Source organism: Thunnus thynnus, chromosome 13, assembly GCF_963924715.1.
Source record: "Thunnus thynnus chromosome 13, fThuThy2.1, whole genome shotgun sequence".
Classification (NCBI taxonomy): domain Eukaryota; kingdom Metazoa; phylum Chordata; class Actinopteri; order Scombriformes; family Scombridae; genus Thunnus; species Thunnus thynnus.
In genome coordinates this window covers 11,380,387-11,403,428 of record NC_089529.1, presented here as the reverse complement: position 1 = coordinate 11,403,428, position 23,042 = coordinate 11,380,387, and the positions used below count along the sequence as shown (strand labels likewise).

Genomic DNA, 23,042 nt, shown 5'->3' with positions numbered 1-23,042 from the left:
TTGCAAGGTTATTATACGACCAATAATATAACAAACAAAACCCAACTGATGCACGGTGAACTGGGGGCTTTTAGAGCCCTCTGCTCTGTGAACGACCATTACAAAAACTGGTTTGAAAATGATTTTGACATTTTAAGGTTTTGCTGTTATTTTGAATGGCTGTGTCTTTCACTTCCTTTTTGATTTCGCTTTCTTTCCTGCATTGCGCGAAGACCCGCCCTACTCTGTCTCTGATTGGCTAGTACTCGTTTCCTTCGTTAGATTGGTTAGGTTTAGGCACGAGGAGTGAAATGATTGGATCAAAATAAGCACATCAGGGTCAGAGCCAATCAGAGGCAGAGTAGGGCGGGTCTTCACAGAATGCGGGTGGTAAAAAAGAAATAACGCCGCTTTCCTTCTCCACAGCGCCATCTGTGGGCCGCTGCTGCTGTTTCTGGAGAGCTTACAGTGGGAGGGTATGAGCAGCGGAGGTTTTAAACCTACTGGAGCCTGTAGGTGATGGCTCCGCTTTTAAATCAGTAGATGCCAGCAGAGAGACATCGTTAGAAACATCGCAGATGACTCTGAGATGGGACAAACACATTTATTGCTGGCAGCGTTTCATATCGCCATGAAGCCCGTTTCATGTTACGATTACTTGCTTTCGATTCCCTCCAGCCTGCATCTCGGACCGTTCAAGTTAAACGGTAGGTTGGTTTGTAGCTCAAATTGAGTGTCGACGCCGAGTTTTGTATGTTAACCTGCGCTGCATCGTCCTCTGTGATAATACACGACTCATTCTCAGACATCTACGTAATGTTAATGCAGTTTTCAGTGCTTCATACACACACAAGCGGTGTTTTAACGCCACTCAAAACAAGCAAATTAAAGTTAATGGCGGTTATAGCCACCATCTCTGCGTGTCTCCTGTGTATTCTGGGTTATTCCTCAGTTATAGCGTGTAAGTAGGCATCAAAATGCTGGATGATTGACTGTCTGTTCGCCACCTTTCACAGGCTAAAGGAGGCTGGTCTGCTCTGACTGACAGTCCTGATATTTCCATCTGGACCTGGTGATATGAGAGGCTCCGGGAGACGGTGATGGAGCTCCAGGAGTTGGGCTGGCTGTGTCTGGTGGGTCTCTTCCTAGCCTCCTTGCTCATCGTGCTGGCATGGCTGCTCCAGTACTCGCTGACCGTATTGCGGCTGTGGAGAGCAAGGAGGACAGCCAAGCTGGGCAGAGGAGGAACAGCCTCGCTGCAGCTCTCCCTCTCGCAGCCCCGCCAGAGCCAGGCTGCAGGTGTTTGGGGCTTCCTGATGAAGCTGCGCTCGGGCCGGGATGGGGGACCAGCATCTGAGGCCGGGGTTAAAGGCTTGCTGACCTCCCTGTTCTCCTTCAAGTCCTTCAGGGAGCACTGGCAGAGAACCTGGATCAAAGCTCTGAATGAGCAAGCCTGCAGGCATGGGGTAAGTTGAGATCTTTAAAGTCTCCCTCCGCTCAAAAATGTGTTTTTATTCTTGTTCCTTCAGTTGGATGTTTAAGCTTCACTGTACAGAATGATGTATGTGCAGATTTGACACTAGAAGGCTGTTTTCCCATTTATCTGTTGAAAGTGGAAAGTTTCTCTGTGCTCATTAAAAATCCAATTTGAAGGGGCGGGTCTACGAGCATAATTTGTGACATCACAACTAGTTTGGAGCCAATCCTGGTTCAATATTCAACTTACACAAGTGTGATATGGAAACTTGAAACTTGCATATTCATAGACTCTGGAATTTTTAATGAGGGAGAAGGAGTAGACGTCATTTTAAGGATTTTAACATGGTAATTACACTTTTTTTGTGGAAAAACCATATCAGACAGACAATATTGCTCCAAACAGTCTTTTTATTTGTTTTAATACATGTTCGGAGGGGATCTTTAAGCTGTTAATGAAAGGAGTTGTAGCACAAATCATATTGCAGATGAGGACTGAATAAACATGATGGCAGTGTGTAAAAGAGCAGGTTACTCCACTAAGCAGAGGCATACATAGTTAAGCAAGGGCTCACACAGTCGGTGTGCCCATGTGCGCTGGAAGAGTGTGTGTGTAGGCAGGGAGGTGGAGGTGTGGGAGTTGGAGTGTCTCTAATCGGTAAGAGGATGGGGGGGTAGAGCCTTGCGTAACAGCTCTGAATCAATGCGAATAAGAGCGGGGAGGCAAGACCAGTCAGCGTAGCTACAGTATGAACACCCACACCTCATATAAATAGTCTGATACCTCTGCCTGAGGGTGGAGGGTGGGAGTTGAGGGGTGTTCAATCACATCAGAAAGAGGCACAATCGATACTGTTGTCCAAGAAAGAAGAACGGTTGTCTCACCTTTCCTGCCGCTCGTAACCTTTGTTGCCAGTGATAAAGCAGCGTTTGTCAAATTATATTAAAACTGCAGCATTTAGAGTAGAAACCTGGAAGTCACTTTTAAGTCTGAACGAATAACTGCATCACTGTTTTGCCACCAAACTAACCAGCTCAGTCTGACCTGCTTCTGATCTGCTTCACACATAACTAGTGGTTTTCAGTGTGGTCAGTGCTCCACACAGTAAGCATGTGTTAGAGGCTTACCATAACTTTCTAAAGGTCTTTCTCCTTTGAAAACAGTTCCTTTGATCTGTGATTCAAAGTCTGCCACACAGTCAGATGTTTCCTATGAGCAGTGGAAGAGGAGATGGATCCTCTATCCCCCGCTTAGAAAGTGTGTGTGTTGAGAGAGAGATGAGTTGACGGGGAGTTTAAAGGGGTCAGATCAATCTATAGAAGTGAGCGTGGACAACAAACAGCACTCGATTTTTTGATTCATACGGGGTCAACTCACCTCAGCTGATTGAAAGACCTCCTCTCAGATGTTCAAGTAAATACTTTGAAATATTTGTTCAGTGATGAAAAATACACTTGGCTGTAGCCTAATGATGCAATGAATATGACTCTGTTTGTATGACAAGCTGCTCTTTGCCTGTTTTTAGCACCCAGATTAGAAAGATGTTAGACTTGCCCAACTGTATTTGATGGCAGCACACGCAATGATTGAAATCCAAGTTTCATCACCATCATAACCAAATTAATTAATCTGTTTGGCCGAAGGCCGTCTGTCTACCAAGTTTAAACCAAATAATAATAATAATAATAATAATAATAATAATAATAATAATAATAATGATAATAATAATAAGAAGAACAATAATAATAATAATAATAATAATAATAATAATAAAAAACAGACAACAATAACCATTGTGATTTTGCACACATTTGCTAAATCTTATAAAACCTTATCATCCAGATTTACTAGTAATAAATGTAAATCTGGAAGGAACAGTTTTTCTTCATGAGAAGATATTAGAGCTGCAACAATTAGTCGATTAATCAATTAGTTGCCAACTATTAAATGAATCGCCAACTATTTTGATAATCAATTAATTGTTTTGAGTAATTTTTCAAGAAAAAAAGTTCTCTGATTCCAGCCTCTCAGATGAGAATGTTTTAAGGTTTTCTTTTGTCTTCTATGACAGTAAACTGAATATCTTTGGGTTGATGACTGTTGGTCGGGACAAAACAAGACATCTGTGGACGACATCTTGAGGGCTTTAGGAAACAGTGATCAACATTTTTCTCCACTTTTGGACCTTTTTCAGACCAAACAACTAATCGATTAATCGAGACAATAATCAACAGATTAATTGATTATGAAAATAATTGTTAGTTGCAGCCCTAATAGATACCATTTTCGTGTTTGTACACTCATTATGAAGTATGAAGTGTTTAGCATAGCTTAGCATAATTACTGGAAGCAGAGGCAAAAAGCTAGCCTGGCTTTGTCAAAAGGGAAAAATAACACTTTCCAGCTTCTCTAAAGCTAATTAACATGTTAACTCTGGTTTGTTTAATCTGCACAAAAGCCAAAAAGTTGTGGTTTCACAGGGAGCTATTTCTTGGCCGGGTCAGTGGCTTCTTGGGAGTCTCTGTTGGTTGCCTCGCAACCTCATGACAAGACTCCAAGAAGTCACTGCAACAAAGTGAACAAGTGTGTTTACCAAAATGTCAAACTGCTCCCTTAAAGTTGGATATTCTTTGTGTCGTGTTCAGGACCTTCATTAAAAATGAAGAGGACAGTACCTTCTCCTTTTGAGAAGGATACATGAAAATGTGTAAACGTTACTGTCCTGTATACACACGGTGCTATAGTGGTTGACATTTCTTCATGTGATTCCCTCAAGTTACTTTATATATATTCTCTGCATACCACATATGTTTTGGTATGCAGCATTAAGCCCGCTGAGCTTTTTATGTTATCTGTTTTCATCAAAGGGTTAAGTAGCTTAATTTTTGTGTTGGTAATTAGAGGGCTCAGTGAATCTTTAGAACTGCATCTCTTTCTTTCTTTATGGTGGTAAATGGGAGTGTGCCAGCTTAGTTATCTTACAATTGCCCAATGGTTATATGATCCAATGTGACCTTTGTTGCTGTCAGTTACTAAGAAACTCAACAACATTAGAGTGACTTTGGGTGAACCTTGGAGTATGCAGTGAGATTTTAATGGAGTTTCCAGAGGACAAACATGCTGTATTTCTCTCAAACAATCATGGAAAATAAATCAGAATACAATCTAGCTGTAATTGCTCATAGAACAGATATTCTGTTAGGAATAAAACTAGTAATTTGAATCTAAATCACCCTTTGGCTATAATAAATACACAAGGGAGGCTTATTGTAGAAAGTAGACAGGCTTCATTTAAGGCGTTGTTTTTTTTAGGGTTGCAATGGATATTTTTCAGCAAAAGCCTGATTTAATGTAAGAACCTTATATCTTCATGGCTCTCTGTAGGTTTGATCTGTGACTGTTTGACTTTTAGGCTTATGAAACACTTGGGGAACCTAAAAGAAAATGCAATTAACAGGCTAGAAAGAAGTAGAAACAAGTTTTTCACCTGCCAGTGATAAGTTATATGACGTTTATTTTAAGATAATTCTCCAGACTGAATAAATGCGTCAGTGGCAGTGGAGAGAGAGAGACAAGCTGTCCACGCCTCTTTGTCCATGTGGCGTTCAGTTTGTGAACTGAGAGTGTGAGCCAAGGCTTCCCGAGCTCACTCATCACAATAAAATATCTACCAGTCATTGTGTCTGCATGCAGAGCAATCTGATGTTCTGAATGTGTCTGGGGCGTATGCAAATCACTTTTTCACTTTGTTTATGGTACTGATTGGAACATGACACTGAGATTACAAAAGACAAACATTGTTTTACATAGATATACCTAGAGGTATATCTAAGAGCCAGCGTGGCCTTGTGATTGAAGACACAATCCTTGTCTTGTTTGTTATAACTTGGTTCACCTTATGTTCTGGCTTTTCACCTCCTCCCTCAAAACTTGATTGGAAAAACCTGCTGTCGGGGGTTTCGTGGAGATATTTTTTGCTTCTTACAGACAATAAGCACTTGCCACCTGCCAGGCATGTTGCTGTGGCCGCTTGGAAAACAGACACTACAGCAACGGCCCAAACTGTGGTCCCGAAGACTCACGTTCACCTCTGTCTTGCATTTCACAATTATGTTTCTACATCAGCAAAACATGAGCCCCTCCGGAGGAACACAGGGCGATGAAGATACAGCTTCGGTGTCATCATGTTGGGATTAGCATGCAAATCCTTTATAGCATTAGCCTAAGTACTTCTCCGGCATTTTAGATTGATGCTGACAGAGGTCTTTAAATAATTATGTTGAAATTCATCCAAATAAAGGCAAGTTAATTAATAAACAGGGTTCAGCAAAACCTTTCACTCTGCAGGCCCCATTATGTTGGGCTTTTTTTATTGATTCACAAATGATTTTTCTCCTTTCTCCATGTGAGACTCAACATGATACATGATACTTGAAATGATGCACTGTGGCAGAAAATTTCACTCTGAAACTGTGGTATCAATCTACTCATTTAACTCTCAGCAAGACATTTAATAAGCATATTTCTTTAAATGTGAAACTGTTCCTTTAATCAAAGAAAATAATTGGCAGGTTAAGTGAAAATGAAAATAATCGTTAGTTGCAGCTCAAACTATATAGTTGGTCATCATCAAAAAGTGGTGAATGAAAAATATACCATGTTAAAAGTGATTATGGGGCCCAATAAATGGGTTCAGGTCCAGCTATTAACCAAACCCTTTATATCATCATAGTTGCCTTATTAATAGCTCTTATTAATGTTTCTATGGTCATGTTTGATTTTTATATATTTGCATCAATGTGATGAAATACCTCCATTTGTTAACTATTTGATTTGCTGGTTTAACCAAAAACAGAAATTCCTGTATCACTGTTTAAAATTTTTCAGAAAATGCATTATATATCACAAATTTGTGGTATAAAATGACATACACCATGATAGAGAATTTTAGCCACATTTTATCCATTAGTCCTTGATCTTACATGATTTTAAGTCACCCTTTGCCTGAAAAATAGTTGGTCGAAAAGTACCAAATGAAATTAAAGGGAGCTTTGATTTAGTGTGTGGATACTCCTTCTATCATTTTTATTTAACGCAGAGCTGACAGTGTATTATGACTGCCTCACTCACACTGCCCTTAAACTATCTATTGTAAGAGTATCATAACCTCTTCAATATCTTTGCTCTCACTAGAGCTGCGGTACAAAAAATCTGAAAGTCTTACTAGGTCCCAAGTTGGGTAATTTGTTGGAATATCTTACTCTTTATTCACACATGATGTGGAAAATGAGCTAATATGATATGCAGGCTGGTGTTGCCTGTAAGTGTGGCCTTTCACATCATGGGTTTTTAAGACTTGGTTGCTCTTAAGATCACTGTGAAACATGATATTCACTGGAAACTGGGTAGCTGCACTTAGTGAGTTAAGCTGTTCACAGTAATAGGGATGAACATTACGGATATTTCAGTAGCAATATCAAACATGTTGGATTTAGTCATCAATGCCTTGTATTGTTGGATTTTGGTTTTAAGGTTTAGGTGGAAACTTACATGGCAAAGAGTGTTTTAGGGTTCATTTTTATTTATAGAGATATTGAGCTTCACAGAGCAGGCTCCTCTGTGCTTGGTGACCTGGTAGTTTTTATCAGTCTTACATGAAGATGTTCATATCTGTAGTTCACATTCATTTCAGGTCTGACTGTCCTTGTTGATATTGTCTTCGGCCTTCTTGACTTCACTGCAGTAGAGAGTGACGCAATGCTTCAATACTCATGGGGGTCCATGTAAACAGTGCAAGCTTACAGCTCATGTATCACTAATTCTTAGTGTCGTCAGAATGCTGCGACCCTCCTGAGGGGAAACCTGACCCTGACTCCTGAAGTCCAGGATTCAAAATAACAAGACCAGACTAAAAATGATTCAAGAGACTGAATCCTGACAGGGAGGTTGGGAGTAGTGACATAAACATAGGGAATAGCAGCAAATAGTAAACACAAATGTAGGGCTGGGCAATATGAACAGAATCAAACATCATCATATTTTTGACCAAATACCTCGATATCAATATTGCGACTATATTGTAGGGATGACTATTGGTGCTTTCACATAATATTTACAAAATGAGATTTTTGATAACTAATCATCAGTAACATGGATATAATGACTAAGTGGGTAAAGGCAAATAATAGAACAGTCTGTAAGTTCAGAAAATTACATCACTTTACCGTAATGCAGCCTTTAAAACCAGGAAAAGACGACAGTTACGCCATATCATGATATCACAAAATCTAAGAGGATATCTAGTCTCATATCACAATATCGATATAATATCGATATATTGCCCAGCCCTATACTAATGCCTGCATTTCTATATCTGTTTGTAGTGGGCATATGTGATATTTAGGTAGGTCTACATCAATAACTCAAAATACAGGAAACACTACAACACATGGAAGTATACTGTGTGAGTTTGATGGCTCTACAGCTGCATTGTCTTTGGAGAGATAGGTTAGAGGAGAGAATCGCAACCCCAGGGTGAAAAACAGAGTGGTTGAGCTCTGTCCTTGTGTTGCAGCTGGGTTCTTCACAGATTTGAAGATATGTCAAGTCTACTGTACCTCCACTGACCCCCGCCCCCCTTTTTCTCACTCTCCCTGTGCCCCTTTAATAATAATGGATTTGGCCTATGGCTTCATTGCAGCTATATGTGGCGAAGGACGTCCGCTTGCTGCATTAACACACACACAGGTCACTAGATGTACTGTACTTGTATCCACAAACACTTGTACAATTAACATGACAATGTTTACTTCTTATACCAGTTACAACATCACATCATCTGATTTAGCTGGCGGTTAACGTGCATGAAACACAAGCTATGAGGATGGTTTGCACGGTATTGGTTTTCCTTAAACATAGGCATGTTAAACATAGAAACAACAATCTGTTCAGCAGCATAAAATGCTAACCTCCACAGCATATACTGTCTTTTTGGTCTTCCTCCTGCGTCTTTGGACAGTAATTCCATGATGCAGCTTGTTTCATGACTCACTTGTTTATCCAGAGGAAGTGTCTGTCTGCTGAAGTATCACTGCAGAAGCCTCTGGATATAATCTTGTCTTGGCAAAAGGACTTGATATGGAGCCATTCAGATGTTTCTAGCTGGATTAGCTCGTGGAGGAGGCTTGAAGGACTGGACCGGTTGGCCTCTTCAGACCTGCGGATCATAATAGCATCGCCAGACTGTGTGTGCATCTGCAGCTGACACATTATGTCAAGCTACCGTCACTGGGTTCAGTGGGTGGTAGAGGAGGACTAATAGAGCATACAAGTGTGCATCTGCAGGGAAGGAAGCTCCCTGTCCATTCAAGATCAACAAATACAAAGAGCCTGGTGATTAGCCCTAGGCCACAGTTCACATCTTCCCTCTCTGACTGGAAGCTGCTGGTAGATGATTAATGCCCTGTGATTATGCTCAAGTAGATTTCTTCTTAACGACAGGGGACGTTAAGCACTCAGCACTCATTTGCTATGATAGTGCAGTAAACTAACCTTTCTATCCCTCGCTCACGGCCGCTGATAAGATGCAAATTTACCAGCCAGTTTCGCTTCATCAGCCAAAATTTACAGTCTTTCTGTGGCAGACATTAATCTCTCAGGTTACTTGAGTACTTTACAGAATATATTTACTAAATATAGTCTTTCCAGACAGGCAGTTTAAGTGTGATCGAACTCTGATAAATATCGAGTTGGAAAAACCCATTAAACACACTTTGGTTTACTTTGGAGAACTGGGACAATCACTCCAACATTTAGCAAAACTGTGTATTCATGTAAAAAAATGTTTTCAGCTCTAACACCTCTACATTACGGACAGTAGATTTTTTTGTATATGTTTTCTCAAAATCACTAAACTTACTTCAGAAGTAGTTTTTTGCCATAAGTGTTGTCACTTATGTAACCTGAACCTCAGATAGACACTACTAAAAGAAAAGGCAGGAAAAGAAGATGAGGGTCAACAAAAGCCACCGGCAGAGTGTATTTCTGGTTGACCCACATGCTTTTCTGAGGCGTTCAGCCAGTCGGACCCAAAGGGGGTGATTCTGACAAACCTAAAGTGACACCAGAGATGTCCTCAGGAACTATCTCTTTCCAGAAATACCCTGCACGTACACACTTGAACAGTGGTGATTCACAAGGACAAATAAGTGGTTATGCTGCTAGCAGTGCCCTATCCATGACAGAATGAGCTCTGTGGCCTCTGCCAGGAGGATACACAACACCACAGCGCACCAGATGGCTACATAAGAAGCCAGTGGGATCAATTTTTGAAGGAATAGAAAACCATAAACCTACAACCAGTTAGATGTTTTAGGCTTTACCTCAAAGATTCAATTCAGTAATATTAGAATATTTTCCAACCATATGTTATTTGAGGGACATGGTAAACCAAAACATGTGAGAGGAAACACACCAGACTGGGTGATGGCTGCACCATTCAGCCCAAACCTCCAGGCATGTACGCTTCAAAATCAAAAATTAAACTGACACTGCGGCCCACAAAACATATAAATTTGGCATTGAAACTGATTCTTAACAGAAAATTCTATCAACACCCTGTTTTTAACAAATAGTAGCAACAACACAGACTGTAAATCTGATGACCCAATCGTCTCTCAGGCTTGCAAGATTTTCATGGACACATCGTGGCAAGTCTGTGCTGCTGTGTGTCCTAAGGTAAGATGCAAAAATATAAAGTTGGCAGGTTCTTTTTGTCATGGATTAGCATTTTTGACATACACAAGACTAAGAGTCTGCACTCTACAGCAATGTTGCAGCTCCATGCTGATGTTAAGCAGGTATAAAGTTTACCATGTTCACCATCTTAGTTTAGCATATTAGCATGCCAATATTTGCTGATTAACATGAAACACAAAGTACAGCTGAGGCTGATGAGAATATCAGTTTTTAAAGTATTTAGACATAAACGAAAGTATTGGGCTGCTTGAAATTTGACCTGATGATTGTGTTAGATTAAAGGTCAGGTAAACACAAGTCAGCACACTTAATCCAATTTCTCAGCAATTCATCCAATACAGTATGTGTAGAGATGTTTCAGTCTGGACCAAATCGGTGGACCAACCAATATGGGCATCCCAAGAACCACGCAGCCAGCCAAGCTGACAAAAATGGAATGGAAACGAAAATCTGATGACCCAACCTCCAGGCATGGGTTCAGGCATGCGAGATTTTGATTGACTCATCTTGACAGTCCTGCACTGCTATGTGTCCTAATATGCAGAATTTTTAAGTTGTCAGTTTCTTTTCGTCATGGATTATTAGCATGATTGAAATAAAACATCAAGCACGTCATACCACACTCTCTATCCTCATACACTCCCAGCTGCCTAATAAAGGCAAAATGCTGAGAAACTATCTAAATATAAACGTAATTCTATTGGTTCCCATCATGCTAATTTTTGCAGAATGTGGGTGCCCCAAAAAACCACTGACATTCAGGAGGATTTGCTCATAACATTGTAATGTTTCTAATTAGCCTCATTGCAAAGATGCCTGTGATGTTTGACTGCAGGGACGCAAACCTTTTTAGCAATATGCATCTATGAGCCACACACAACCCCGTGATTAATGTTTTTCTAAGGCTACACAATCTGAAATACCTCACATCATATTTGTTCTGCACTTTGGATATAATGAATGGTTGGGTGACTGAGCTGTTTTAGAGGCTCCAGCCAACCGAAGTAAACACAGCCGGTTGTAGGGTGTAATCATGTGACTGCAGTGTTGGTCCAGGGAACCTACGTAAGCTTGCAGCATTGCACTTGGCTTCCTGCCCTTCTGGCTGGACACACCAACACACACGCAGACACAAACTTTGTTACATCATCCTTCCACCTCTGCCCCGCCTCCGCCGTTGTGTTTGATAGAGATTGGACTTGGACCTAGAGGAACATATGCCCTGACAATAGGGGATTTGTTTTCTCTCACTTACATCTCCTGAGCCAATTAAAACCATCCAGTGAAACAGATCCTCTGGCACACATACAGAGTGATAGTAGGCCACTGGTGTTTTCACGGTTCTGGTGAATTGTTTTTCTACAGAGATACTAATTCCTCTTGTGAAGGGTGTCTTCCAAGTCTAGCGCACAGACAGTAAAAGCTGCTTTTCTGTGACTAAGCATTGACGGAGGCAGTTCTGATAATAGAGGCTGAAGCACAGTGTCCTCTGAGCAGCTTAAAAGAGTCACATTTTAATGAAACTGAAACTGCATTATTACAAAACCTCATATTAACTTGAATGTACTCCCCACCAGCCTTTGGTTAAACATATGTTGTAAATCTTTTGCCAGTATCTTCAGGCACTATTCATCCGAATGCACAAATCCACAGTGCTGCTTAAGCTTCAATCACTGCTTTGCCACATTACATTAACTTCATGTTTTTTTCTGCATCAGACTTAACACTGACATTTTGTCATGGTGAACCTTTTGTTTGAGAAAAAATAATTACACATTAATACTCTGGAGTCTGTCACAAAGTTTTGCCTAAAGGAACATTTCTGTTTCTGCAAAGATGATGAGGTTGCTGGAGTACAATGTTTATATTTTTTAAGTGTGTGATTAGAATTATGTGATCAGCAGTGTATGTGACAGTCTACGAGTTCTTCAACCACTGATACCAAACATGCTTAAAATTCATAAATTGCCCCAGTTAATTTGCATTTTAGTTCAAGTGATAAAGAAGCAGTTTCATTTGCTAATTCAGAAGAGATCCATAAGGATTATGACTAACGGCTAGCCAGTCACATTAAGGACTGTATCACTGCAGTACAAAATCTTTTATGTCACCCCCAAGTGTCTCTCTTTGTTCTCTTATGTAATATTTAGGGTGTTTGTTCTCTTCCTCTTTCTCTCCCAGAGCTCCATCCAGATCACTTTTGACAGCAGTCTCCAGTTTACTGCTGCCTCCGCAATAGATAGTGTGACCTGCACTGACCAATCATCACACCGAATGGTAGGTCATCTTTGTGGTAAATGTTCATTACAGCTGTTAAAAACACAGGTTTAACTTGTAAAGCCGTCCAGTCACCCAGCCAATTTTAATTGGAGCAATACATGCCAGAAAATCTGATACAAAAGTTGTGTATGTCATCGTGTAGTTTTTCTTTAACAACAGTAAGACTAGATCATACCATCATATCTTCTCTTTGACTATTAAAATCAATAGTCAAAGAGAAAATATGATGGTACCTTGAGGACCTTGATACTGTCTGTTAGTAATGATTGAATCTTGTTTTTGCGGAAACATCTCAAAGGATGAACTTTTTCTCCCTTTCTAGTTTTGTCCTTTGACAGCCTTTTGTTGTTTGACAGGTTTTACACTGTAAATGTTGGGTGGACACAGTGACATTTCCCGTGACCGTCACCCAGCAGTCACCAGCTGCCGTTTCCATGGATACCTATCAGATCAGTATAGCACCTATGGTGGCAAAGGTACAAAAGCACACCACCTGGATTTCGCAATTTGCACATTTGATGGCAGACCTCTAAAACAAATGAAAATATCAGAGCATCATTTGCATTGTTATTCAAATTTGTACCCGTAAATTGCATGTACTGGTCCTGCTTTTACTGTAGTTGTCATTAATCACAGAACCTTTGTGTATTTCACTGCACACTAATCACATCATAGTTAAGAACATCTAACATTGATCAAAATTAAGAACCAATTTCCCATAAATTCTGTTCCTTCCTGTCACAGTAGTGTTTGTTTTCTCTCTTGCTGATATTTTGATATCTGCACTTCACTCCTTCCAACACCTAGCATAACAAGAAATATTTCTTTTTGCACTGGAAGAACAGGACCCTCTACATGTTTTGTATCATAAAAAAATCCCATCCTGTAGTTTTCTAATGTAAACAGTGTTTCAGAGGCTGCCAATTATCTAGGAAGAGGCCTCTAAATGAAATTGTGTGGTAATTACTTAATGATGTAAAAATGCCACACATAACATCTTTACTAGTATACTGTGGCGATCAGTTGTAAAAGAACCACCGCATGCCTGTCGACCTGCTGTCTTCCTCTGTGTCTAATGTGTTTTCCAACCCTGCTCCACCTGCCTGTCTCCATCAGGTGGTTGTGTGTCTGGAGGACGTGGAGGACGAGGGACTGCTGATGTCCTGGACTCTCTCCAAACAGCCATCGTTTATTCTGACCTTGTCTCCATGCAAGCTGCAGAGACAGGTGAGATGATCTGATATTGATACCACTAATATGATATGCCAGCTTCATGAGGGCACCAGGGTGTGTGAACTAAAATGTTCCATGAATTTAAAAAAGAAAATGCACAATAATTAATTAATAATATATATATATATATTTTTTTTTTTCCTGAGAAGATGCTCACACTTTCTGTCAATTAAGATTTAACATAGAATGTTTTGCATGTGAGTTGAATGTCAAGACAGTAACAAAAGCAGTAAAATAAGGAACAAAAACAAAATATGTAGCACAAGACATTGTTATCACTACTGATGAAAGGCCTTCTGGGATACCCACTGAATCTAAACAAGAATAAAAGTCTAAATTTGATCTCTGTAGTCAAGACAAATATGAGTATGATATTTTGGGATGCGTTCAATCCCCCCAAAATGCAATGTTTTTTGAACAAACTAAATTGGTTTCAGACTAAAGCGGTGGTAAACTTTTACATCCTATTTGTTTTTCATGGATATTATTAGAAGTAAGATGATATCTAGTCTCGCATTACCAGACAATCAGAGATCTCCGCCTACCGTCTGGGGATTTCTAAATGCACAGTAGTTGCTTGAGAGGCAGTGAGAGCGGCCGCTAACAAACATACACCCCTTAAAATCTGTCAGGGACACGCCTTACCGGAAATGATGCTCTTCCTCTATTCTCCTCCGTAGTAAACTGCATGTCATTGCCCCAACATGAAGGGCCGCTCTAAAGACTTTGGATTGATTCTGCAATGCAGGGTTATTTTTAAACTCTCTAATTGTTTCCACCCAGTTTTAACAACGAAACCTGGGAGATTGTCCTCAGTCTAAACGTTTAGAGACTGACCTAGATGATATCAGACATAAAAATTGAATAAAAGCCCCAATTTGTGTCCATAGTGTCCTGCTACAACACATATCAGTTTATCATCAGAGAGTAATCTGTTGATTCTTCTTCTTCTCAGGGTACTGAGGGTGAGGTAGACCTGGACATGATTAAAGGACTGATAGAGGATACTCTGTTCAGCACTCAACCAGCCATGGTCCTCAACCTCAAGACTTGTGCATCCAGTCCTTTGGTGAGAAACATCTCCTGTTTTCCTGCTAACAGCAACAGCTGCAATAAGACTGAAATAAATGCATTTGTGACTTAATGCTATATGGTGGATCCTGTGCTTGAAGTGATTTTGTTGTTGTGCTCTGAACCCTTCTTTCTGCATGCTCTCAGGCCCCCATGGAGCATCTATCAGTGGGATTAAATTCTGTACCCCAGAGCGTCTTGGTGCGACGCCTATTGCTTCGGCAGCTCAGGGCGACCTTAAGTAAAGGTCAGATATATTCTCTCAGCTTCAGATCATTTCAGTCTAGCGCCCTGCTGATTCCCGAGGTCTCACTGTGTCGCGGTGTGTTTGCAGGTCAGTGGTCTAGAATTGGGGAGCTGTGCTGCGTCCTGACCCTGGACCAACCCTCCACAGAAAGGACAACCTGCTTCCTGTCTGCTCCCAGCAACCCCAACGCCCCACTGGAATGGAGCGAAGAAATGACTCTGTAAGAAAGCATCTGTGACGTCAAACGGCTGTTAATGTGTCATGATTGTGTGCTTTCAAGCCAACATAAAGGGGAAAAACCAGCCTGGAGAAAAAGTCCAGTTAATGTAGACGTGGGGTTTCACTTTAATGCTAACAGAGTTGTGTCCTGTGTGTTGAAGGGAGCTGAGCCCAGAAACCAAAGAGCTGAGAATAAGACTTCTGGAGCGGAATGGCAGAAGGGAACGTAAGGCACTGCTCGATAGCAATTTACTTTTGGATGCTGTTCAGAAACCTGATCAGCAGTAATGTTTAGACTGCTTAAGCAAAACCTTTAATGTCTAAAATGCTCTGTTGGCAGACTCACTGTAATGGTCTCTGTTAGCGTTTTGGAATAGAAATGTCAGGAGATGCTCCTATTGCAGCCTCAGAACTACTAGTTAATGAACAGCTTTCATGCTGTTTATACAAAGACGTTAAGACGTGTGTTTTGTTTGAATCTTGGTAGAGTTCCTGCACGGCCACGCCTCCATAGCCTTGGACCTCCAGCACAAAGTTCCTACAGGACAACATACACTGTCAATAAGCCCCGGCCACGGCTTGGCACCAAACGCTACCATCACCGCAGAGGTGAGTGACAAGATGTGAAACTGTTTCAAACACATTGTCGTGCTATGAAGTGTAACAGTTACATCACAGTTTATTATCTAACATCAAGCAAGCTGGAATGAAACAAAGAATCACAACAAAAGGAGAGAGCGTGTTGTATAACAGCTGATACATAGTCCATTGTTACGCCTTTACAGCTGATCTCTTCTAGCCTTTTCAGCCAGGTTAGGAGTTATTGTTAGGGTTACTTGGTTTTTTTTTTTCCTTCTTGAAATCTACAGATTTCTCTGCTGTTTTGTCCAAAGACAAAACATCTGCAGTATGTACGTAGGCTAACATTTCATATTGGTACATTCATTGTTGTTCTCAACAAAAAGATGAAAAAAATAACCTACAGAGTGTGAGATAACATCTCCCGTACCTCTCATGCAACCTGTTATAACTTCACTGATTAGTCATCTAAAATTTCTCCTGTATTTCCAGATGCGAGTTTAAATAAAGTGCCCACCTCCACCACTAGTACACATTTTATTTGCTAAATGAAAAGACATAAATATGAGCATTGTAGGAGCGTCTGAGTCTCTCTCATGTTACGTTTTTTTGACTCCTCCAGCTGTTGTACGTGGAATCAGAGGAACCTCGCGCGCTCAACGCTTTACCACTTCGTTCCTCACTCACTCCTACCAAGAAAGTCGACATGGACCGAACCATCATGCCAGACGGAACCATCGTCACCACTGTGACCACGGTCCAGTCTCGACTGAAACTGGAACGCAGTCCAGGTAAATTTACAGCATGAATTATTATATTGTGACGGGGTGGACGTACAACAAACGAGCGATAAAAAAATGTTGTAATAATATGAACGATGACATAAAATAGTTATGATGTCTTTCAGGTGATTCCCCTTTGTGTTCACCATCCAAAGTGGAAGTGACCGAGAAGAAACCCACCATCCTGTCTGATGGCAGAGGCGGCAGCAGCAGCCCCAATCTTAGCAGTGAGTTCTAGACTGACAGGCCAGACCTATTGTTTTACATAACAGATGCAAAGTAGGATAAGCAACAAGCAGCAGTGTAACACGAGATGAGAGGGATGCAGCATGCACTCTATGTCCAGGCTCAAAAAGCCTTGATGTAGTTAAGTCACAGGTAAACAACTTGCTCATATGGAAGTACAAAACAGTCTGATTAACATGACAGACCTTCTTAACTGTGCAATATGTCTTAGACATAAAAATAATATTCTTTGTAGTTTGGTAGATATTTCTGATTAGCCACACATTTTCAAACTGTCATGCACTGCAACAAAAAATGTTTCAACACAAACTATAGCAGGAGTGTTTGATTGTGACTGATGGTGGAAATACTCTAAAACTATCTAATGATATAAAACTCCAGTATGACACTATTGGTCGCACTTTGGACTTTTATGTTTTTTAGCAGCACATGTAAAATCCTTGGGTTGTATAAAAGTAACTGTACTTTTTGAAAAAAGTTCACTACTTTAATGCTGATTTACATATTTGTGCTTTTGTTGCTCAGAGGGCAGCCGCCTCTCGAACGGCCTGGATCCTGTTGCAGAGACGGCCATTCGTCAGCTGACAGAGTCTGCCTCCAAAGTAGCGCGCAAGACACCAACAAAAAGGAGCACGCTGATCATCTCGGGCGTGTCAAAGGTCAGAGAACGGAAATTATGTCACATGTAGTATGTTGTAGAATTTCTGCCTTCACTGATAAAATAAAACTGGAGTCATGAGATGTTCCTCTATTCATTTTTAGACCTGCAGTGCAGTATATTTATTTAAGTTGGTTCGATCATTTTCAGTGTACTATTATCAGTAGGATGTCAGTTACCTGCACAGCTAGTTTTTCTTTGATGATTTACCAAACTTCACACCAAATACATGATCAGTGAGCCATTAACAAAGTCTACAAATGCTACTTTTAGGGAATATAAAATACAATGAAATGGAGCCAGGAAAAATTAGTTTTATCCAAATTTAGTCCACAGTCACAGCCCTCCATTGGATCACATTACAGCAGTCTTCTGACCTGATTTTTGCCTTTAAGCCTGTAGAAATGTATTCAGTGCAAGAGGTTGCAGTTGAAACCTGACACACATTTCACTGGGATGTGTAAGTGTCATGATGTTGAAAGTGTAAGATGAACATTGCTTATTTTAAAATAACAATGTATAATAATAACATGACGTCTTCATATTAAGCAGCGTTTTTAAGTTGGGATTCCAACATCCGTTTCTCTGTCTCTGACAAAATAACCCCTTAATTAACATGCTAATTTTTTTAAAAGGACATCATTTGTTTCAATTTACGGCTTGTCAGGTTCCGCTCTCAGAAGATGACTGTGCATTATCGAGCGGCTACGCTGCAGCCATGGACGCGGCCATGCATGGCAACCATTACGGGGCGGGGCATCACCAGGACCCAGATGAAACAACACCCTCCGACGTGTCGGAGCGACCATCTGTAGACGATGTGGAATCAGACACTGGTTCCACTGGTGCCTTGGAGACCCGCAGCCTCAAGGACCATAAAGGTAAGACAGTCCTCAGCTGCACATTACCAGGTTTGATCTCAGAGAATATCTTGAATACTTCAAACACAAAGACAACAACAGTTTGCTGCTTTGTCTTTGTACTAAAAGCATAGAGGGAGATGTTCAGTTTCCATTAGTGTCTAATGCTATTTGCAAATACAAAATTCTGCAATTAAGATACTGGATTTGCAAATTGTTTGATTGCACCTTCTCTTGTCATTAAAGCAGTAGTAGTAGTGGTATTTTTCACATTCAAGGATTCAAGGACCATTTATTAGCCAAGTATAGAAATACAAGGAATTTGCCTTGGTTCAGCTTTCAGAACACACAAAGACATTTATATTCAGTGAAAAATCTAACAAATAACATGGACACTGTTACATAGGGTGGGTTCAATAAAAAATCTAACACAGACACTGTTATGATGACACTGTTACACTGGGTGGGTGGGTGGGTGGGGGGGGGCGTTAGTGGCAGGTGCAGGGACAGATAGCAGCAGGTCTGCAGGCTGAGGGGGGAGTTAGGCTTATGAGTTAATGAGTTTTATGGCGTAGGGGAAAAAAGCGTTCTTGTGTCTGGATGCCCCTGGCCTGTTTCCTGGCTCTGGAGGTGTGGATGTCATGGAGGGAGGGCAGGCTGCAGCTGTGGATGATGGGCTGCAGCCTGTATTTCTCTCTCTGGGTGATTGAGAGGAACCAGAACAGTATGGAGGAGGTCTGGATGAACGGGATGATGGTGGTGTAAATCCGCACCAGCATTCCCTGTGACAGATCGAATATTTTGAGTTGCCTCAAAAGGTAGAGCCTCTGTTGAGCCTTTTTACGGATGGAAAGTGTTTTGTTCTCCCATTTGATGTCCTGGCTGATGGTGGTGCCCAGGAATCTAAATGACTGAACTTATCGAATTGCTGTGTTGTTTAGTGTGAAGGGGGGCAAGACAGTGTCGCCTTTTCTAAAGTCCACTACCATCTCAACAGTTTTGGTGGCGTTGAGCTGCAGGTTGTTGGCACTGCACCACGATGCCAGCCGCTGTACTTCCTGACTCGTTGCTGTTATGGATGAGGTTGACCAGCGTTGTTTCGTCAGTGAATTTGAGAAGTTGGTGAAGGTGCAGTCGTTAGTGTAAAGGATGAAGCAGGGGAGAGAGCACACAGTCCTGCGGAGCTCCATTGCTGAGGGACAGGGTGCCGGAGTTGCACTTACCTGTCCTCACACACTGAATCCTATCTGTCTGAAAGCTGAATATCCACTGACAGATCGGGTCAGGCACGCCTAGCTGGTACAGCTCTGGTCGTATGGTGTTAAATGCAAAGCTGAATTTCCAGCAACAGGATTCTGGGGTAGCTGTTTAGGATGTCATGGTGCTTGAGGAGGAAATGGAGGCCCAGGTTGATGATATCCTCTACTGACCTGTTGGCCCGGTTGGCAAACTGCAAGGGGTCTATGTGGGGATCTGTTATGGTCTTCATGTGTCTCAACACAAGCCTTTCGAAGCACTTCATAACCAAGGATGCTAATGCAAGAGGTCTGTAGTCATTCATCTCCAAGATTTTATGCTTTTTGGGGACAGGGATGATAGATTTTTTGAAACAGGCTGGGACTGGGAGTGGTTAAAAATGTCTGTGAAAACAGGGGCCAGCTGGTCTGCACAGAGCTGATGGGGATGGATGGATGGAGAAACAGAGTCTGGTCCCGGGGCTTTTCTGGCTTTCTGGGTTTTGAAAAGTTTGCAGACTTCCCCCTTGGTTATCATCAATGGGGGAAGGGGGGGAGAAGCACGGAGGATTGCTAGGTGGCTCGGGGGTTTGAAGTGGAAGGCAGGGGGATGGGGGAGCAGACTCAGATTGAGAGGCGTCAAATCTGTAGAATAAATTGAAGTCGTTTGCAAGTTGATAATTGTGAGGGGTTTACTTTTTGTAGTTTGTGGTGGTCTGCAGTGGTTTCCAGACAACAGCTGGGTCGTTAGATGCAAATTTTCCTTTCAGGTTCTGGGAGTGTTTGTGTTTGGCTACCATGCCGGCCTTCTGAAATGTGTAGTTGGCCTGTTTGTACACAGCTGTGTTTCCACTTGTAAAGGCAGCTTCTTTGTTTTATGAAGCTGCTTGAGTTCAGCTGAGGACTTATTATTGTATTTGATTGTAGTTTAGAGTGGATACATAAATCCTTGCAAAAACTTACGTGTGATGCAAACAAATCTGCAAACAAATCAGGCTTACATAACATCAAACCTTCAATTGAGCAATCACTGATTTATAGGCCATATAACATGACTTCGGTCCTGCCACTGCCCCCTGGAGTCCATGCTGCAGCACACACCCAACCAGACCAAAGCGGTCTTTAAAGGACTTATTAGTGCTAAAAAAGAACATTCATTCTATTTGACAGTAGAGCTGTGACATGAAATCAGTGAATTAATTCATTACACAGATCGGTGCCTCTTTAACGCAGTGATGTACTCTGTCTGCTTCCTCCAGTGGGCTTTCTACAGAGTGGTACGAAGCTGTTGTTCCGCAGAAGACATCGAGAGAAGGAGTCCTGCCTCAGCCAGTCGCATGAAGACATCTCCAACATGGACACTAATTTTGCTGCTGTTGCAACCAGCAGCCGTAAAAAGTCTGGCAGCTTCTCTCGGCGTCTCATCAAACGCTTCTCTTTCCGTTCATCAGGCAAATCAAAAGGCAAAGCCACCAGTACCAACGGAGGAACCAGCTCACTGGATAACTGATTATCATTGCAGGGACAGGACTTGTGTCATCCTGCTATTACTGTCAGAAGAAGAACTAAACATTTGTAAGAATCCAGTCTTTGACAGGTTGAACACTCCAGGTGGGCTGTCACCTGTACATCTCAGAGGGAGGATACCTCTGCAAGGACTTTCCTCTGGAGAGAAATTATTGCACTTTCAGGACAGAAGTCACACTTAATCGCATTATTGAAGTTGAAAAGTGATTATGAAGCTTATCTCTTTCGAGGCATTTGCTGCTTTGTGGACCATTCGAACACAAACTATAGCAGGAGTGTTTGATTGTGACTGACGGTGGAAATACTCGAAAACTATCTAATGATATAAAACTCCAGTATGACACTGTTGGTCGCACTTTGGACTTTTATGTTTTTTAGCAGCACATGTAAAATCCTTGGGTTGTATAAAAGTAATTTATTATTATGTGGTTCTCATGAAACAAGTGCTATTTATTTTACTAAAACAAGTCATCATAGTTGCATTACACTGTAAAATAGACATTGCTGTGTTTTTCCATACAAAGGTAATTTTAAACATAGTTTAAATAAGTTAACAAAAAAACACTCTTAATCTAGTTGTAATGTTCATTCATAATTGCTTATACATGGCTTTAGAATGTTGTTCAATGTTGTATCTATAAGAAAAAGATCATATATTTATTGTACTTTTTATTTTATAAAGGTACTTTGTGAAATATCATTGAAATTTCTGCTCATAAATGCATTTCAGTTTGCTTCTGAAACTTCAACCCTTCTTTTCAGTTGAATCGTCTCTTCAGAATAACTCAGACTTGTTATTAAAACAATAAATACAGTCTATCAGTGTCAGTGAAACACATACTGTAGGATCTCTAGCAGACTTTTCAAGGTGGGCAAAGTTGAAACTTTTTAAATTTTGACTGTTGTCGGTAAAAAAAAAAAAAAAACTAAACTAAAAAAAAACATGTCCAGGTCCTGCTGTCCTTGTCTCTCCTGTTGACTCCAATTAATTCAAAAGTGAATTTAGACACATTATTAAGACTTCAGCTGATACTTTTATGGACATAAAATTATCGCAATAACCGTCATTACTGTGCAGCAAGGTTGCATCTAATGTGCTTTCATAAAATGTCTTGCATCGTTTGCAGGCAAAATCTTTTATAAACCTAAAAACTAAATTGTGTGTTAACATTTAGAGCATTATTCATCTATTTTTAATTGTAAACCTCAAGTTTCACATCAGTGCGAATACTGCAACAATTCTGCAGTTTGGATTGGAAAAAACTGAACTTTGAAGTCTGAAGGAAGTGTTCAGAGATGCTCTGCAGAGACATTGGGAGCAACAGGATTGATATTTATTCAAAGTTTGCGACACAGTGATGTGTGGAGTGGACGTACTCAGGGCTAGATATGAAATGGCTACTAGCAACTAGAGACAGTAATTAACATATGATCCTTTTGACGTGATACTCAAGCTAAGATTCAAAGGAGTATGCTGCATCCTTCAAAGGCAAAATGGTAGAATCAGGATGTAAAAATGTACATACATTTGCATTATGTTAGAGAAAAAGAAAAATCTTTTAACTTACTGCATTCATTATGGGACTTCAGAGCAACCAAATTAAGTAATTTTATTTAATTTTCAGGTTTATTTTGCATCATGAAAAGGAAAGGATATTTATATTATATAAGGACTGTGATGAACATGCACCATGTGCTTTACAAATCTACAACCAATTCAGAATGCTGAAAAAAATTAACAAAGCCATTTCAGTGTCTAAAGGCACATTATATGTATATATGGCTGGAGTGTGAAACAGAAAGCGGCTGCAAAATTTGAGATGTGTATTATTTCTGTTGTTATATTTGAAAATGTTTAATTTATTGAAAATAAATTATTTTTGAAGCCTCAA

The 23,042-nt window shown here is 40.7% G+C and overlaps 1 protein-coding gene across 1 annotated transcript; it reads left to right on the top strand.

The window, feature by feature from the left end:
• The first annotated feature begins 404 nt into the window (after window positions 1-404).
• Window positions 405-23,042, top strand: c2cd2l (c2cd2 like). Its single transcript, XM_067607883.1, has 15 exons — window positions 405-686; window positions 996-1,445; window positions 12,395-12,490; window positions 12,850-12,969; window positions 13,610-13,720; window positions 14,682-14,795; window positions 14,945-15,044; window positions 15,132-15,264; window positions 15,425-15,489; window positions 15,751-15,872; window positions 16,465-16,633; window positions 16,750-16,851; window positions 17,396-17,529; window positions 18,196-18,409; window positions 20,883-23,042. Exons 2-15 carry the CDS (start codon window positions 1,080-1,082, stop codon window positions 21,131-21,133), a joined length of 2,097 nt encoding a protein of 698 aa, XP_067463984.1. The 5' UTR covers window positions 405-686; window positions 996-1,079; the 3' UTR covers window positions 21,134-23,042.